This window comes from Ictalurus furcatus, chromosome 10 (genome assembly GCF_023375685.1).
Source record: "Ictalurus furcatus strain D&B chromosome 10, Billie_1.0, whole genome shotgun sequence".
NCBI classification, from domain to species: domain Eukaryota; kingdom Metazoa; phylum Chordata; class Actinopteri; order Siluriformes; family Ictaluridae; genus Ictalurus; species Ictalurus furcatus.
Genome location: NC_071264.1, coordinates 10,335,929 through 10,354,833, shown reverse-complemented (window position 1 = coordinate 10,354,833; position 18,905 = coordinate 10,335,929). Strand labels below are relative to the sequence as shown.

Genomic DNA, 18,905 nt, shown 5'->3' with positions numbered 1-18,905 from the left:
ATGTAACCTCTGGTTTACCTTTGGGCTTAGTGGTTAGCACGTTTGACTTGCAGCTCTAGGGTTGGGGGTTTGATTCTCGCCTCTGCCCTGTGTGTGCAGAGTTTGCATGTTCTCCCCGTGCTTTGGGAGTTTCCTCTGGGTACTCCTGGTTCCTCCACCAGTCCAAAGATGTGCTGTAGGCTGATTGGCATTTAAAAATTGTCCATAGTGTGTGAATGGGTGTGTGTTTGTGTGCGAGTGAGCCCTGCGATGGGTTGGCACCCCATCCAGGGTGTCCCTGGCCTCGTACCCCAAGTCCCCTGGAACAGGCTCCAGGGTCCTCAAGACCCTGTGTAGGATAAACAGTACAGAAAATGGAAGGACGGATGGATGGTTTGCCTTTGATTTTGCTACCTGATACCTTCTCCCTGTTTTTCTACAGCCCTAGCAACAGCAGACTCCTGGTCGTTCCTTCACCTTTGTTACTCTTGTGTTCTTTGGTCTCAATTACAGTCTCTACTTGTTCCTTGACCTCCCCCAGTCATAGCCTCACTTCCTGCAACTATCCTACTTGTAGCCTCTCTTCCTTCACCTGTCCTTATCCTATCTTCTCTTCTTTCACCTGTTGCAGTCATAGCCTGTCTTGCTTCACCTGTCCATGTTCTAGAATATTCTCCATCACTTGCCTTCCTTCAACTCTCCCAGTCCTAGCCTCCCTTACTTAACCTGTCCCAGTTGTAGCCTGTCTTCCTTCACCTGTCCTGGTACTAGCCTCTCTTACTTCACCTGTGCCAATCATAGCCTCACTTCCTTTACCTAGCCTCTTTTACTTAACCTGCCAAGTTGTATCTTTTCTGTCTTCATCTGTCCCAGTCCTAGCCTTTCTTTCTTCACCTGTCTGTTTTTTCACCTATGCAAATTGTAGCCTCTCTTCTTTCACCTGTCCTAGTCATAGTCAGAGTCAGTGTCCCCCTCAGGCACTCTGCCATCCTCATTGTCAATTTCAGCTGCTGATCATGTGCTAGACTCTGCACCATGCCCTTATTCTCTTCCTGCTCTGGCCCAGGGTCAGTTCCTGCCCATGATTCTGGCACTGCCCTTGGTTTTGTACTAGGCCCCATTCTAGACATTTCAATCAGGCCTCAATCTCAACCTCTTTTTTGTCTTGGACCCACCTCTTGTTTGTCTTCTGCTTGTGCACATTGTTTGTGTTCTGTTTTACTTTCAGTCTGTTTTCTACTTCCTGTCTTCCTACTGCACCAGCTCCACCCTGACCATTGACAGCAACTGTCTTTTGTTATTTGTCTCAGTAGGTTTGTTTCTGTATAAATCCTTTTCTGTTTTTGGTTTCTTGCAAGGCTTGTATGAATAAATACTGGAATTCTGACTTGCTTCATTGTAGTTTTCCTAGTTCATAGTTTTCCTAGTCTCTTCACTCTAGGTCTAAGTTGTATATTTGTTCTGGGTTTAAACTTGAAACTGTTTAAGTGCATTACAGCAGTGTCCCTTTACCATGTCTGTGGGAGCTGATTGAATACTAGGACAGGAAGGGTCAGGTTTGGAGAAACAGGAAACTGATGAAAGGAAATGATGCACGTCACACAGGCACACAGTGCAGTTGGTAAAAAGTGAAGCAGTCTTGAGACACAAATGGAGTTCTTCCTCAACTCACCGCTGAAACTCTTACTTTTAGCAGGTAGGACGCTTAAAAAAATAACCCAGTTCTAAATGAATTTATGCTCTCACATCTCCACAAACATTTTTCAATCAATCAATTCTGTTTGTTTGGATTTTCCCCCCCAAAAGGCTGGCTTTCAACTGTGCTGGGTCCATGCAAATCTTCAAAAACTTGTGAACGGTGTCACCAGAATGCGACTTGTACAGCTGAGGGTTGTTTCTGCAAGATAGGTTTTACTGGAGATGGAGCCAATCAGTGCATAGGTGAGTGATTTCATTTATTTCAAGTGTGACTGTATTATATTCCATTCGGTCCTTGGGATAAATTGGGAAAAAATATATGTCTAGTTGTGAATAAATAATTTTACCCATCATTAAACTTATATGAAAATATAGTTTAAATAAATTATATTGAAGAAAAAGAACATGTAAAAAAATTTACTAAGGGAAAATGCTGGTCTAAGCTGGTTCATGGTAGAATAATGGAGACTTTCAGTGAAGTCTTTTTGTTCCTGGAATCTGAGTTTCTAAATTCACAATGACAAATGATTTGTCGCTGTGAATAATAAATGAGTTGTTAGGCTTGTCAGTGTCAGTATTACCAGTTGTAATTTCTATTGTTTTGTAGCTGATTTGTTATTTTCATATGGTAGGTTTATTATCAATATGTAATTGGTTGTTTCCTTCATTTTGTTTAGCATTTTGACAACAATTTTCAACAGATGGTGAAAACATATCGTCAAAAATTTACTTGATCCAAATTTATTATAAAATAATGAACTGTTATTGCAGACGAGCAGAAAATGCAAGCTGTATTTTTATAACTTGGTGGTAGGAAAAACTATGCGGCAGTGAAACTTTTTTGTTTGCAAAAAAAGTTTTCTTCCCCAACATATCATAACAGGCACAATAAATATGGAGTGCTACAGACAAATTTCCAAAGTCGCTCATAACCTGGACACAGCTAAGAATATACATCTGGCTCAAAGTGAAAAGTTTTTGTTTGTTTGTTTGTTTGTTTGTTTTTCTTCTTCTCAGTAATAATGAAATATTTGGGAAAGGGAAGGGAGGAGAGAAGAGAAAAGGTAAATGAATCACATGAAAATGAATCACATGTAAATGAATCACATGAATATGAATCACATGAAAATGAATCACATGTAAATGAATCATATGAAAATGAATAAATAAATTAAAACACAAAGTGAAAAGTAGAGAGCAAAAGTAAGTAGTGTATATATCACATCCTAGCGAATTAGCACTAAAGGGATTGGGAAAGGGAAACTAGACATACATTGAAAAGTAAAATTCACACTTGTTAACCAGAAAAACTGCCAGCTCTATGCTTGAATAAGCATGTCAAGCAAATGATCAATGGACTAAAATATGTTGCTCTTTGCATTTATCTCAACCAGAAGTGAAGTCCCAGCATTTATTTTATTATTATTATTTTTGTACATTTTTCTACAGCATGTAACTGGGAAATCACAGTTATCTAGCAAGGTTTTTAGCAATCTTCAGGTAGACTGACATCAAACATCAGAATTGGGCAAAAGTGTGACCTCTGTGACTGTTATTGTGGTATGGTTGTTGATGGGTTGTTTTGAGTATTTCAGTATTTCATGATCTCCTGGGAATTTGATCTCCTGGGTAAACCACAGTCTCTGGAATTTACCCAGAATGGTGCCACTGTTAGATAACTGCATGAATGTGTAGGGGTACAGGTGTTCCTAATAAAGTGGACAGTGTGTGTATTTGTATATATATATATATATGTATATATATATATATATATATATATATATATATATATATATATATATATATATATATATATATTCAACCCCTAATAAGGGGAGACTAATAATAACATGCATTTTCTACTGTTTTATACTCTATGTAGATGATGATGAGTGTGCAAATGTCACTCACATCTGTGGGGATAATGCCATCTGCACAAACACAATAGGAAGCTATTCCTGTACCTGCTTGCCTGGATACGTGTCAACGGGAATTGACAAATTTCAAACTAATGATGGAACCTACTGTAAAGGTGAGACATCATATTCATAATGAATTACAAATTTTTAAAGGATAAATATCATACATTGCAGATGTGTGACAACAAACGAGTACGATTAGCATTGTGCTATATGGTTAATATATATATATATATATATATATATATATATATATATATATATATATATATATATATATACACATACATACATACATTCAATAAAAATGTATACTGTATATTACATAAAAAGGGCAAGGAGTGCAGTATGTATTTTGAAGTAGACTGCATGATTGTGAATTTCAGTGTAGCTTACTTTTGATTTTGATCTGGTGACAATTTGAGGAAAAAAGTTTCAAGAAGTCAATAAAAAATATTCTCAAAGCTCACTGAAACTGTAAATCTTTAACCTAAAATAATGTGCTACTGGTTTGTACAGTTATGATACTATAATAGTGGTTCTGCATATTGTTCATATTGGGCTGTATTCAGAGTTGGTGACTTAAACTCAAAAGTTACATAAATATTTTTATATAGGGAAAGAAATCTCATATTCAGACGGGGTTTATGCAGCCACTTAAGTTGACTTTCTGAGCAGTTTTTCAGATTATTAAAATGTAGTTGCAAGATTTTTCTTGAGTAGGAGCATCCGACCTAGAGTTTCTTAATAGTGTCTAGACCACATCCTTTAAAAACAAGCATGTGCATTCAAGTCCCAAATTGTTAGGGATAAAGAATGTGGAGTGGAGAAGCAGATCACATTTCTTTGTTGTCGAATGCAATATTATAAAAGAAAAAATACTTATATGATGATACTCAGAAGATGGCAAGCATTCAATTTAAAATGTGATTGGAGCCTGTTATAGTGCCAATATATTGATACATGAATTGCCCTAGTTGTAATTAATCACTGGAGCAGTATTAAATCCAGCAGCATTCTTTTACAGTTTAATGCTGGATCAAGTGCTATTTTATAATAGCAATTAAACCACATTTAACAATATGGCTTCCACCCACATTATTCAGCAGTTATAAAATAGCACTTGATCCAGCACTTCCTATTATTTTGCATATCTCACCATGTCCTCTATGCAGAAAAAATTTATATTGGCCTTCCATAGTTTTTCTAAATGGTGTATTTAAAGCCCTTAATATACATTGCAGAATGACATATTTTGGTTACAATAAACTGTCAGAGAGTGCTGCTGGATTTAATACTGCTCCATGCGTGCACCAATATTATGCAAGAAAAATTGGCTTAGGTCCAAGATCAGAACTGACACACATGTTTGTTTTACTCAAACACCACCCTGGCATGAGCAATTCCTGTGTAACTGTTTGAGTAGTGCGTAAGTCTCTGGATATGCCTGAGGTCTGAATAACAATGTGCAAAATGTGGTAATGAAATGTAATATTTCAGTATTCACGCTTCATGATGCACACATAACTCAACTCTGAATAAGGCCCATGAGGCTAAGTGTTTGTGTTTGTTCAAACATTACTCCTGTGTCTTGTAGATCTTGATGAGTGTATGTCCGGTCAGATTTGTGGGCAATTCTCCAAATGTCACAACACAAATGGCTCTTTCTACTGCTCATGCCAAAGAGATTATACAACATCATCAGGAAATATCCAGTTTCAGGGAGATAATACGACTGAGTGCAAAGGTGACTACAAGAAGTATGCTACTGTTTTATGACTTTCATATTTGCTGTTCAAAAACTTACTAAGGTGTGTTTGATTTCTCAGAGGACCCAAATAAGGACTGTCATCAGGACACAGGATGTATAACAAAGACTGTTAAAACCACAGTTAAAAATGTAAGTATGCCATGATACGTCAATGAAGTGTTTAAAACATTCCACCATGATGTACCATAAAGACACAAGTATACCAAAAAAAATGTATATTATATATATATATTATATACGTATAATATATACATATATATATATATATATATATATATATATATATATATATGTGTGTGTGTGTGTGTGTGTGTGTGTGTGTGTGTGTGTGTATATATATATATATATATATATATATATATATATATATATATATATATATATATATATATAAACACTATAAAAATTATAAATAAACATTTAAAAAATGCATTGCAAATAAATATTTAAATATGCAGGATAAAGATTTTTTTTTTAATGCAGTGTAAATACTGAGTATATAACAATATGAAAAAAGTATGAATAAAAAGAAAATCAAAAAAAGCATTGGAAATAAATATTGTAAATATGCAAGATAAAGAAAATGTTTAAATACAGTATTAGTGCTGGAAACTGAACAATATGAAAAATTTATGCCATGATAAAAAAAACACTCTATTCATCACAGAGGTTTTACAAGTTTTTTTGGATAGACAAACAACCAGAATATTTTTTTTAAACAATGCTCTCTCTTCAAAACAATAAAGACATACAGTTCCTTATCATGTGTTATGGTGAACCAGTATTTGGTCACTCCTCAAATAAATAAAAAACACAATCTCACTATCATTATTTCTACTAACAGAAATACTGTATACAGCAGTATATTAATAGTATTGTATCGCTGAGACTCGGAGCAATATTAGGTTTAGTTTGTCACGAGGATAAGGATGAAGATTCCAGCATGTGACATATGAATATGTGTATGTGTGAATGCATACAGATGACCCTACGCATCACATGTTTTTACACCACCTTTCTGGCTGTGGCTTTTTTTTTTCTTTACTCATTTTCCTCAGACCTTGGTGGTCTCATTGTGCTCAGGAAATAGTTGCTCATGAAACAGTACAGTCATTATGATCACTGGCTTTCTGGGAAACAGGGCTTGTTTTTCCGGGCAGGAGTGAAGTAATGAGGATTTATTTATAAGCAGCCGTATGATCGTGAATCCTGTGCTAACCCTCCGGATTTTCTAATATCTGTGTATAACAGAGAATGGTGCTCTCTGGTGGCACAACTGAGATGATACCAGCAAAGTAGCACAGTTAACATCTTGGTTAAATCTAATCTAATTTGTTTTGTTGCTCTGTTTTTCCTCCCACCATTTCCCCTACCCTCGGAATAATCAATCGTTCCAGCTTTACAGTGACAATATACAAAAGTTCTTCATAACAGACTACATTTATCCCCATAGTAAAGAACTGAGAGGGGAAAAAAACATTATTTTACATGCTGATCTGAAGATATCTTATATCTTATCTGAAAATAATATCTGTATGATTATTCCAGTCTACATCCTACAGAGTTTATGTAATTCTATTTTTTTTTATGCTTAAAAATTTCATTGAGTTAGAGTGCAGTGAAAAATTGACAGTGAGATAATGGTACATCTTAATATCAGAGTTTTCCTTTTATCATAGTTTCTTCTTACAACTTAATATCTTCATGGAGGAAGACAATAACTTATGTATAACACTACAGTGGCATTGACTGTAATGGACTATATTATTGATTGTATTTTTTTTTATAAGAATTTGTATTAGAACTTGTAAAAAACTAAACAATATATAATAATAATAATAATAATAATAATAATAATAATAATAATAATAATAATAATAAAGGTAACATGGTTGCACAGTGTAAACAATGCACTGAAACTCTGGCTATGTTAAATTGAGTGATTGAGTGTGTGTATGTGTGTTAATGATGCTCTGAGGTGGAATGGTGTCCCAGTGGAGATTAATTCTCCCACCTTGTGCCCAGTGTTACAGAGATAGGGCTCCAGAGCTTGCAATGCACTATGTATATATATATAGGTGTAGAAGAAAGGTATTGCTATAACTTACAATGGCATACTGCATAGCTACTAGAGTGAAGTGTCTGGACCCCCAGACACATTCTGGGAATTAAAGAGGTTAAATATTTAGAAATGTCCAGCACCCTGCTGTTCAATCAGACAATGAAAGCATGACATGCTTTTGTACACGAACACACACTACTGCCAGAATAGAATGACCTTGAAATCAGAAATCATGTCATCCCCTCTTGCTATTCTGTTTTTGCCGACCCTGTCTGTTTGGGCTTTCAGGAGAAAAAAAAACTTCTATGTGGTTCACTTTCCAATTTAGGGGAGTCCCACTGTAATAATGAAATCCAACATTTGCCCTTGCTCTTATTTCACATTACTTAAAGTGTGATTAGACATCAGATGCAGTCAGTGAAGCAAAAATGTGCAATTGCTGTAATTTCGAGTAAATGTTGTCACTGATGAGTAATCGCACTGCCAAATGGTGTTTAAAGCCTCTTAATCTCTCATCTTTGTAGATCATTAACCTGCCAGATCCACAGCAGCAAATGGAGGAGATAAATAACCAAACATCAGGTGACCTTGCTCCAGTCACAATAATCTCTTACATTGATGCCATGGAAGCGTCTGTGTTACATTTTGCAAATGAGTCTCAGACAGACAGTGCCATAAATGCCACGATCAGGGTAATTTCTACACATTCTCCCCTGAATAGTATTGAAAATGTGCTTAAATAAATATTTAGTGCTCTGTTGAGTCTTTACTAACACTAATAACTCAGCTTAAATATCAGGCTTTATGTATTTATGAAAGTTATTAAAAGTCTGTCTTAAATAAGCCTAAATATGACCATTTCGTATGTGTTCTTTTGTAGAATTTGATTCAGAGCGTGAATAATCTGGTGGAAAAGGAGGAAAAGGTGGCATGGAACAGAATGAAGGAAGATACCAAGGACCATTACATAACTAAGTTACTACATACAGCAGAGCAGGGAGCAATGGCACTTTCTAAAGCCTACAAACATTCAACTGAAGTGCAAATCAAAACAGCTGACGTAGGTAAGGAAAGAGGCAGAATGTCTTCGCCTTTTGGAAAAAAATTCACGGGGTTGAAATTCAGGTGTGTGCTTGCCAACCCAAGTGCACTTGCTCAGAAATATCCCTAGAAAATCCAATTCTCACATATTACATTTTTTCTACTCCTGTGTGATTTAAAAACAGAAATGTGGAGTGTCTACTTGCACCTGGCTGAAACTGTGCAATCACAGTGCACATCGGTTGTTGTTGTTTTTTTTTTTAACAATATTACCAAAGCTAGCTAGCTACCTAAACACATACTTGTGCTAATGTTCTAGTAGTTAGGTTAGCTATATGTCACAGCTATTTGGCCTCAGTAGCTAGGCGAGTTCGCTAATTATATACTGTATTACAGCTATTTGGCTTTACTAGCTAAGCTAGCAAAGTTTGCTAACAATCTAGTTAATGTAACCATAATGTGATTATATCCTGTAATGATAACCAAGTACTAACAAGCTAGATGATTCATAAACCAGCAAGTTTGAGACTAACTATTATATTGTATCTGTAGCCATGGTTACTAGCAAGCTAACTAACATTAGGCTAAATAGCCCTCATGCTCCCAGATTTCTATTTTTACCTGGGTGCAGTCAGTGGCAAATCATTTGCCAGTCAACTGCTTGCTGTTAATTTGATCATCATGCATTTCTTTATTTTACAGAACTGAAACTCTACAAATTTGTCCCCCAGGAAAAACAGAAGTCCAGCATTTCAGCATCAATAGGCGGAGATTCTATTTCACTTAGTCTCAAATATATGAAAGAGGAAAATACAAACAGTAAGAATTCAGAATTTCATCTTTGTTTTTTTTTTGTTTTTTTTAAACAAAGCTATTGCTAATTCCAATGTTAATCGATATATGATGACAGATGTCAGTATGTGGTATGATATTTTGTGCATTAGGGAGTGTCTCTGTTATATTCCTGCACTATGACAGCATTGGGCCTCTGATGAAGCCCAATTCTGACCCCGGGGTGAACGACTATAGCCGATACGCCGAAGCAGGAGAGATCATAGTAAATTCTCCTGTAATAGCTGCTGCCATCAGTCCACCGGATGTTTTCCCCTTGGATTATGTGACCTTCACTCTAAAACACAATGAGGTACTAGCCTATGTTCAGTATGAAGCATGCAAGCAGTAATATGCCTATATAAAATAGGTACACAAACACAATATTCCTACTATATGATATCACCATAAGATTTCTATACATGCACAGCTATTATATGTCTTCTTGAATAAAATGATGTAAGGTACTAGACTAATATTCAGTATGAGGCATACCTCTATAATCTGTCATTTATAGTCTTAACCTCTAGGATATTATACACAGTACTTATTATATTGCTTTTTCCCCTTAAATTAATCTCACTTTCATCTTCTCAATAAGCATATAGACCCTGAAACTGATGAGACCAAATGTGCTTTCTGGGACTATTCACTGAGCAACATGAAAGGTCACTGGTCCATCGAGGGCTGTACGCACTCTCATGTCAACAAGACCCACACAACCTGCTCCTGTAATCATCTGACACACTTTGTCATCCTCATGTCCTCTGGCCGGGCCAATGTGAGTTTGTCAATTGTCAACAAATAAATTCAAGCTGGAGTGTGATGAAATCCCTTTGATATTAATATATCTGTGTAAATAAAATGTATTCATGTGCCTTTACATGCAGCTTTTACCCTATTTTTTTTATAGTATGTGTATAAACAGATTTTACTTGTCACAATATATTTGTTACACTTTTAGATTATTTTTCAGTTATTTGTCTTAAGGAATAGCACAGTGACGGCTGATCCATAGGGGAAGGTGGGGCAGAGCCAACCCATACAGTATACTGTGTATCATCCCTTGAACAATTGTTCTGTAATCTTCATAAAGTCCATACAATTTTAATTAAATTTAATTTCTTATTGACTCTTTTGAGTGACCAAGGGTCAAAAAATTTTCTATTTGTCACATATAAGCCGATGCCTCTTTTGAACATGTGGCAGCACACGCTCTGCCCCATTTAGCTTGGTCGTGTTATTATTGCACCTAGTGGTCAGAATGGGAATTACAACAAGCACTAACTGCCCCAATAAGTGAGGAAGAATCAGTGGATAGGATGGTTAATTAGTGTTTGACCTCTTCTGCATTTCTCTCACACACTATGATAGTGGCGATGGAAACCACACCAGCTGTATCAATCACAGTAGAATTTCTTTAATTAAAAAAAAGCCCATTTGAGCTTACAGTGGGGGAAATAAGTATTGAACGTGTCAACATTTTTTTTTCAGTAAATATATTTCCAATGAGGCTATTCACATGAAATTTTCACCAGACTTTAGTATTAACTCAAGAAATCTACACATATAAAGAGATCCAAACATTAAAGTCCATAAATAAAGTTATGTGTAATAAAGAGGAACAACACAGGAAAAAAGTATTGAACACGCTAACTGAAATTTATTTAATACTTCATAGAGAAGCCTTTGTTTGTAATGACAACTTCAAGACGCTTCCTGTATGAAGAAATTATATCTTCCAATAACTGCTATGTCTCCTCAGCTCGCTGCACACTACAACGTACTGAATCGCATCACTCAGCTGGGAATGGTGATCTCCATAATCTGCTTGTTCATGTGTATCTTCACCTTCTGGTTCTTCAGTGAGATTCAGAGCACCAGGACAACCATCCACAAGAACCTATGTTGCAGTCTTTTCATGGCCGAGTTTATCTTTCTAATTGGGATCAATATGTATGCGCACAAGGTGAGCTCTCAGAATACTGTAGCTACATGTCTGTAACTTTATAACAGTTAAGATGTTAACACTTTACAATAACAGTACACGCATAACCATGTGCTAATATCTGCATTAATAATTACTTAAATACGAACTCATAATGAGTTAAGGCATGTACTAATCATGAACGAATGAAAAGCTAACCTTAACTACAAAAATCGCTAAACTACTAACTACTAAATCAAATATGCTCTATAAGAAAGAATATGAATTAAATGTGCGTAATTTCAAATTGTTTAGATAATTTGCCATATACAGCTGCATACACAAACATCATTGGATGGCATTATTCATGTACTGTTACCATGAAGACTAATTAAATAATGTGGAGGAGTGGCTTCAGAAAGTTAAAAAGAGAAAATATGTAGTCCAGATTTCCTATATTCCCTTATTTTGTTTTTTTTATATTATTTTGTGCCCTGGTGTACTGTATATTTCACTTCCAAAAAATATTCCATATACTGTACATAACTTTGATGACACAGTGATGCTTTGCTTTTATTAGCACCTCAGTAATTATGTGACTATAGATTTTTAAACAACCTTTTATAAGCATTTATGGTACATTAGGCCCACAAAACTTTTAGAAAAAGTATTTTCTTATAAGCAAATGAAAGATATACAGTTGTGTAACAGACATGTAATGATCTTATTTAAGGCAGTACTAAATGAAAAAAAAAAAAGATCTTTAAACAAAATAATAACAATTTACACTGATCATCCTGTTCAAAAGTTTACACCCTTGGCTCTTACTGTATCGTGTTACCTTCTTGAGCATCAGTGAACGTTTGCACCTTTTGTAAGAGTCGTGTACGAGTCCCTCGGTTGTCCTGAGTTTGAAAAGATGGTTCTGAACATCATATAGCCGCTGTTGGAAACGGGTCAAATATGCAGAAGATGCTGGAAAAGCAAAGAATGTGCAGGACCTGGGTGATTTTTATGAAGAACAGTAGGCAGTTTAACTGCTCAGGACAAACAAGGGACTCATGAACGACTCTCACAGAACATATAAACAGTCGTTGATCATCCAGGTAACGACACACAGTATTAAGAATCAAGCTTATGTAAACTTTTGAAGGGAAAATTTTGATAAATTCAGCTATTAGCTTGTCTTGTGGACTATATGTAAACATCTGTTATGTGAAATAGTTTATTCAGGACAGTACTGAAATAAAAAACAACATGGGATTTTTATGGTCCTCTTATTTTCTTAACAGTATTAAGATTTAGCAGATACTACACGGGGTATGCAAACTTTTGGGCACAACTGTCAGATTTTCCCTCAAAACACCTCTTTGGACCACAGTTTTGTGGTTGAAAATTAACTTAAAAAACCCCACACTTATTGTTGTGATGTTATAAACATGTACATGATGGTGATGTCAAAGGTGGGTGACCCACTCTGTATGAAATGAGGAAAGCAGGTTATAGGCTAAATAAAAGTAGTTGTTAAGATCTAAGTTGTGTGTAGAGGTAATTTTAGAATATTATGAAAAATGTAACAATATGTACAATATATTTCCTTGTATTTATAGTATAGTATAAGTATAGTATAATATATGTTTAAGGTTTAGTTTAGAATTGGGAGTGTTGAAAAATTCAAAGGGGTCTCAAATTGCCTGAACATTATTGCCTAGGGTTATGCTACAGGATAATCCACATTGTTTCAAAGTATAATCCACATTGTTTCCTGATTCAATTAGGATAATATATTATGTATTAATACTTCATTATGAAAGCATTAAATAAGTATAAATATATGTGTGTTTGTGGACCTTATAGCAAAGTATTACGCATTAATTGTATATCAATAATGATTGTTGCTTCCATGTTTCAGTTGTTTTGTTCGGTTGTTGCTGGGTTGCTGCATTATTTCTTTCTGGCTGCTTTCGCATGGATGTGCATCGAGGGCATACACCTGTACCTGATTGTTGTCGGCGTCATCTACAACAAAGGCTTCCTACACCGCAACTTTTATATATTCGGTTATGGCAGTCCAGCAGTGGTTGTCACAATCTCTGTAACTCTTGGCTATAAATACTATGGCACAAATTCTGCGTAAGTATACTGCCTTAAACAGGAAATTGAAACACAATTGTAACTTTCATAAGCACAAAATTTATTCCATTCTTGAGTATGTAAAGAGATCTTTTACAAGATGTATTCATAATACTGTATGCATAACCAAAAAGGCAAACAAATATTTCTGCTTTTGCTTTTCAAAAGATGCTGGCTAAGCACGGAAAGAAATTTCATCTGGAGTTTCATTGGACCTGCATGTTTAATTATTCTGGTGAGTCTTTCTCATCACCTTGAAAAACTTTCTTTTTTTTTCAACAATCAAATAACTTGCAAAGGGAGTAAAATTGGCCATGCTTTCTGGGTGGGAGGGATGGCATACTCTCTCTCCCCTGTCAATCACAGTGACACTAGCCAATCATGGGCATCTATGAGCTAATGTATAAGAAAGAGGGCAGATATAGCACTTTCCTCTGAGTGTGTTATGTTGATGTATGACACAGCATGAGCAGCAGTTCAAAAAGATGCAGTTGGCTGGCTTTATGTGTCTCAGAGGAAGCACATGTTAGCCTTCACCCTCCTCTGTTGGTAGATGTGGTATGATAGGCGAGAGCTGGCCGGTGGCTGAGAATTGGCAGGTGACCAAATTGGGCAGAAAATAGAAATAAATAAATAAATACGTGCTTGTGTTTTGTTTTTTTTTATGTGCAGGCCTTAGATCAGCTCTTTAAACTCAAGTTGTATTTGTCTAAATTTTGATTTCATTGATGCACTGATCTAGGTGAATTTGTTGGCATTTGCTGTAATCATCTATAAAGTCTATCGTCATACAGCTGTGAAGAAGCCTGAAATCAGTCACTATGAAAATATCAGGTAAAGCATTTATGTCAATATTTGAGAGATTGTAGTTTAAATATTATTACGAACTAGGAATGATAACTGTGTCCGTTGAATTCATTCACTCGAACACAGGTCTTGTGCTAGAGGAGCTCTTGCTCTCTTATTTGTACTTGGAGCTACATGGACATTTGGCGTGGTGCACATCCTCAATGAGACCACTCTCACAGCCTATCTCTTCACTTTTGCTAATGCCTTCCAAGGGATGTTTATTTTTATCTTCCTCTGTGTTTTGTCTAGAAAGGTAAAGTTTACCTCATTCTATTCAGTCCAAATACTTTACCGTTCTTGTTTTAATGCTTGAAATAGTTTCTTGGAAATGCCTTCTTCTTATTCTTCTTTTAATAGGTTCAAGAAGAGTACTACCGAATGTTCAAGAATGTGCCGTGTTGTTTTGAATGCCTGAGATAAGGAAATCAGATTTTTGGACACTCACCACCGTGGAAGCAACCTAAAAAATATTTCATAACTCATAAGTATTTGAGGTTACAAAAATTTGAACCTTTTTGTCACCTACAAAAAAAAATAACTATTTTTTATATTTCTATGTAGCAAATGTGATAATCAAACCCATCCATCATACTGAAATTAGTAGTAAAAGTAGCATTATGTGTTAGTAAATAGTAGTTAATCTGTTATTTGTGTGGCAGCACAGGAAAACCCATCGGATGACAGTGTGATTGAATTCTGACAAAAATACTGCTTTTCTGCCTATAACGTCAACTTAACATTTTAATTGTGCCTAGGTTATATTCTTGCATAGACCCTGTTGGGTAAGGAGCCAGTTTGGCAAAATGATGGTGTAAAAAAAAATTCAGTATGAATAAAGATGTCTAAAGCAACTGTGCTGCAGTCGAAGTTAAATACTTTAAATACTTTAAATACTTTTTTTAGTTAAAGACTTTAAAATGCCATAACTTTACTTGTGATTGAGATACACACAAATATACTTCATTTCAAGAAAAGCTGTAGTTCAGAACTATACATAGTAGAAAATTTCACCATATCAAGGGTTTTCCCAGGCTGCCACATATTTTATTCACTGTGCACATTGCAAATGGATGTATTTGAATACAGCTTAAAATGTACTTTTGTAAATTTAACAGTAAAAGTACTGCACTCAAAATGTACAAAAACTATTATATACAGTAACTAGTTCATCTGCTCAGTTATTTACTACACAGAGTTTTGTTTACATAATATTTAAAGTTGCTTAAACAAAGTTGTGTTTCTGCCTGTAAAAGAGTTGTATTCTTTATGTATTGTATAAATCGTTGTTAATGAGTTACTTTGTGAGGTTTGGATATATTTCAGTTGTCTTTGTTTAAAAAAAGTTTTATTACAGTTTATTCACTATTATCACCACAGACCGAACAAAATGATGCAGAATAGCATTTAAATATGGAAATCTTTGTGGAATTTTTAACTGGTCACTATCAGAATTCTAATATGATGTTAAATGAGTGCTTTATTAAAGGCAGGGATTTCCTGGAAGGTAAAACTGTTTAGCCCATAGATACAAGTGAAGTCAAGTCACTTTCATTTTTAAGCACGTTTAAAGAGGTCTACTAAAGTGCCATAAAATAAAAATATTTAGCAATTTCAAACAGTGATGAAATAAAACATGAATAAAATTAAATAACAAATTAATTAATAAAACAATAAAAAGCATCAAGCAAAAGCATTAGTCAAAGCCACAGGAGGAAAAGGAAGACTCAATACTACTGACTTTAATAATGACTCAAATGCCTGGGAGAGTAAACATATTTTTAAACTGGAAATGAAAATTCTGTGCTAATATTAACTATAAATCATAAATGTGTGGTGTGATGCAACTGGCTAAGTGGAGTGATAAAGTTTTTGGACATTTATGATTGAGCTAGACATAAATTATTCCAATAAAATAAGCTAAAAACGTTTCTCCCTTCATTAAACGTTTCTCCATTCACTAATACATATTCTTTGGTTCAATTTTCCAATAATAGAATATTTACAATGGTCATTTAAACTAATTGATAAAATATAGAGTGGTCAAACAATTTTGACTGGCAGTGCATGATAGCAAGTAAACTATATAACACTAAAGATAATATAGCATTCATGAAAAGTTATTGATAATTTCTTAACACTTGTTTATCCTGAATACGTTCTGGAATGTTCATGAAGTACATTTTGTTTCTTAATGATGGCCAAAAGCTAACTGACTGAGGGACAGCTGTGGTGGCTCAAAAGTTAAGATTCTGTGCTTATGAGTGAAAGATTGAGTTCAAATCTCAGAACAGCGACAAAGTCACTGTTGGGCTCTTGAGCAACTCCTGTAACCTTTAACTGTTCAGCTTTATGCTTATAATGGGTCTCACTAAATGAATAAATGTATATTTAAAAGCTGCATGGTTGTTTGAATTGATTTTTTTTTTTATTGACACAATGCATGTTGTGCCTTCCGCTAATATTGGCAACCTTGGTAAATATGAGCAAAGAAGGCTGTGAAAAATTGTCTTTATTGTTTAAACTTTTGATCTTTTGTTTAAAAAATTCACAAAAATACTCCACTCTCAGGGATATCAAACAATTGCAAACAAAACATAGGTTTATCCCCCCAAAATATCTTTGTTAAATATAGGTGTGCAACAATTATTGGCACCCCTATGAATTCATATGAGAAAAATATATTTGCAGTATATTCCCATTGATCACTTTTTTTTTAGTACAGCTGGGAGACTAGGAACAGGAAATTGTTCAACCATGACTTTGTGTTTCACAAGGGTATAAATATGAGCTAACCCATAGGCCAAATTTCCTTAGTAATTCATAACAATGGGTAAGACCAAGGATTATAGCTGTGATGTGCGGCAAAAGGTTGTTGAGCTTCACAAAATGTTAAGTGGCTCTAAGAAAATAGCAAAAGCATTGAAAATGTCTTAACCACTGAGCTACTACTGCGTCTTGAGGTTAGAAAGCTTCCAAAACTACAATCCGAAGTCACCTACATCACCACAAATTGTTTGGAAGGGTTTCAAGAAAAAAGCCTCTACTCTCATCCAAAAACAAACTCAAGCGTCTTCAGTTTGCCAGACACTACTGGAACTTCAAATGGGATCGGCTTCTATGGTCAGATGAAACCAAAATAGAGCTTTTTGGCAATAAACATCAGAGGTGGTTTTGGCGCACACACAGAAAGGTAGCCATATGGAAAAGTACCTCATGCCCACAGTTAAATATGGTGGTGGCTCTTTTAATCAACCTCATCAGGCATTATAGGAGAAGACTCAGAGCTGTTATCTTGGCAATGGGAGGTAGCCCGTTTATATATATATATATATATACAGTATTTTGTAAATATTTGATTATAACTTTTCATGTGACAACACTGAAGAAATGACACTTTGCTACAGTGTAAAGTAGTGAGTGTACAGCTTGTATAACAGTGTAAATTTGCTGTCCCCTCAAAATAACTCAACACACAGCCATTAATGTCTAAACCGCTGGCAACAAAAGTGAGTAACTGTATTTGCAGGACTTAGTGACATTGTCATTGTGGGCTCACACACTCTGTCCTTTTCCCATTGCCACAGGTCCAGAAAATTGGTTTGCAGCAATTTCACCAACAGTACATCTCCCAACCACAAGCTACACTATGTTAGTCTTACTTCTTAAACCATGTTATGGCTTCAAATTAATTTTCAAGTTTTAAAAATTCAACCAGTCCAGCTGCATGCTTTAGCATGGGTAACATCAAGCAGAAGTTTAGCAGGTCATTTCATTCAAGTCAAGCAGATAAGAAAGGGAGGAGAGGGAGGATTATCGGCCATATATAAGGTTATGCCTAATCAGGTGATTTCACTCCTGGCACTCGCCATGCGGTGGCTTCTCTTCTGTCTCTTTGTGGCCTTGGCTGGTAAATATCTTATAAACATATATGCTTTAAGTTATATCTCTATAAATGGCAGATCACTGACGGCACATTTTAACACATTTGTACAAGAATATTTTAAGTAATGATGGAAAGTGTGTGAGTGTGCCATCTAAACCTTACCTATTTGTGGTCCATGTTTCTATGCTGTGAATAGAATAGAATACAGACGTTAAATCGGACTGTTTTGTTTGTATTTGTTGTCAGCAAGTGAGAGCACGAATTATGGTAAGTAGCAATATTCACCATTATTCAAAAATGATTTAATATCTAATTATGTACAATAGAGTTAATTTTTGGCAAAGTTTAAAGCAATGGATTTTCATTAAAATATATTATTATTATTATTATTATTATTGTTGTTGTTGTTGTTGTTGTTGTTGTTGTTAATCATACACAATGATCTTATGCAATGTTCTTTGTATACTGTATGTAAGTGGTAAAACTAGGATGTGAGAAGTGAACATAGTGAGAGGTGAATTCTGGCCCATTGTGTGTGGCCCATTTCTACAGAACAATGTGGTTGACATGGCTAGTTTGTCTAGCCACTTTTGCAGCACTTGTTTAGCCATACCCACCACTGTGCTGTGACTGGTCAGTGAGTGAATGAATAACCACTAAAATAAGTATACACAGCAAGGAAGTCAATTCGTATTGACCAAATATAGCTTTAGGGGAGACCAGGGATTATTGTAACCACTTTTTTTCCCCAAAAAATCAGACCAAACTAAATTTGATGCAAAAATATTACATTTGTCTGCTGCATACATAAA

At 35.2% G+C, this 18,905-nt stretch overlaps 1 protein-coding gene across 1 annotated transcript; it reads left to right on the top strand.

Annotated features, from left to right (window-relative positions):
• The first annotated feature begins 1,500 nt into the window (after window positions 1-1,500).
• Window positions 1,501-15,503, top strand: adgrl4 (adhesion G protein-coupled receptor L4). Its single transcript, XM_053635159.1, has 16 exons — window positions 1,501-1,675; window positions 1,786-1,920; window positions 3,560-3,709; window positions 5,194-5,343; window positions 5,426-5,496; window positions 7,954-8,121; window positions 8,310-8,493; window positions 9,173-9,289; window positions 9,415-9,614; window positions 9,903-10,082; window positions 11,067-11,270; window positions 13,141-13,361; window positions 13,530-13,596; window positions 14,104-14,195; window positions 14,295-14,463; window positions 14,568-15,503. The coding sequence occupies exons 1-16, from the start codon at window positions 1,630-1,632 to the stop codon at window positions 14,628-14,630; spliced, it is 2,217 nt and encodes a 738-aa protein (XP_053491134.1). The 5' UTR covers window positions 1,501-1,629; the 3' UTR covers window positions 14,631-15,503.
• The last annotated feature ends 3,402 nt before the right edge of the window (window positions 15,504-18,905 follow it).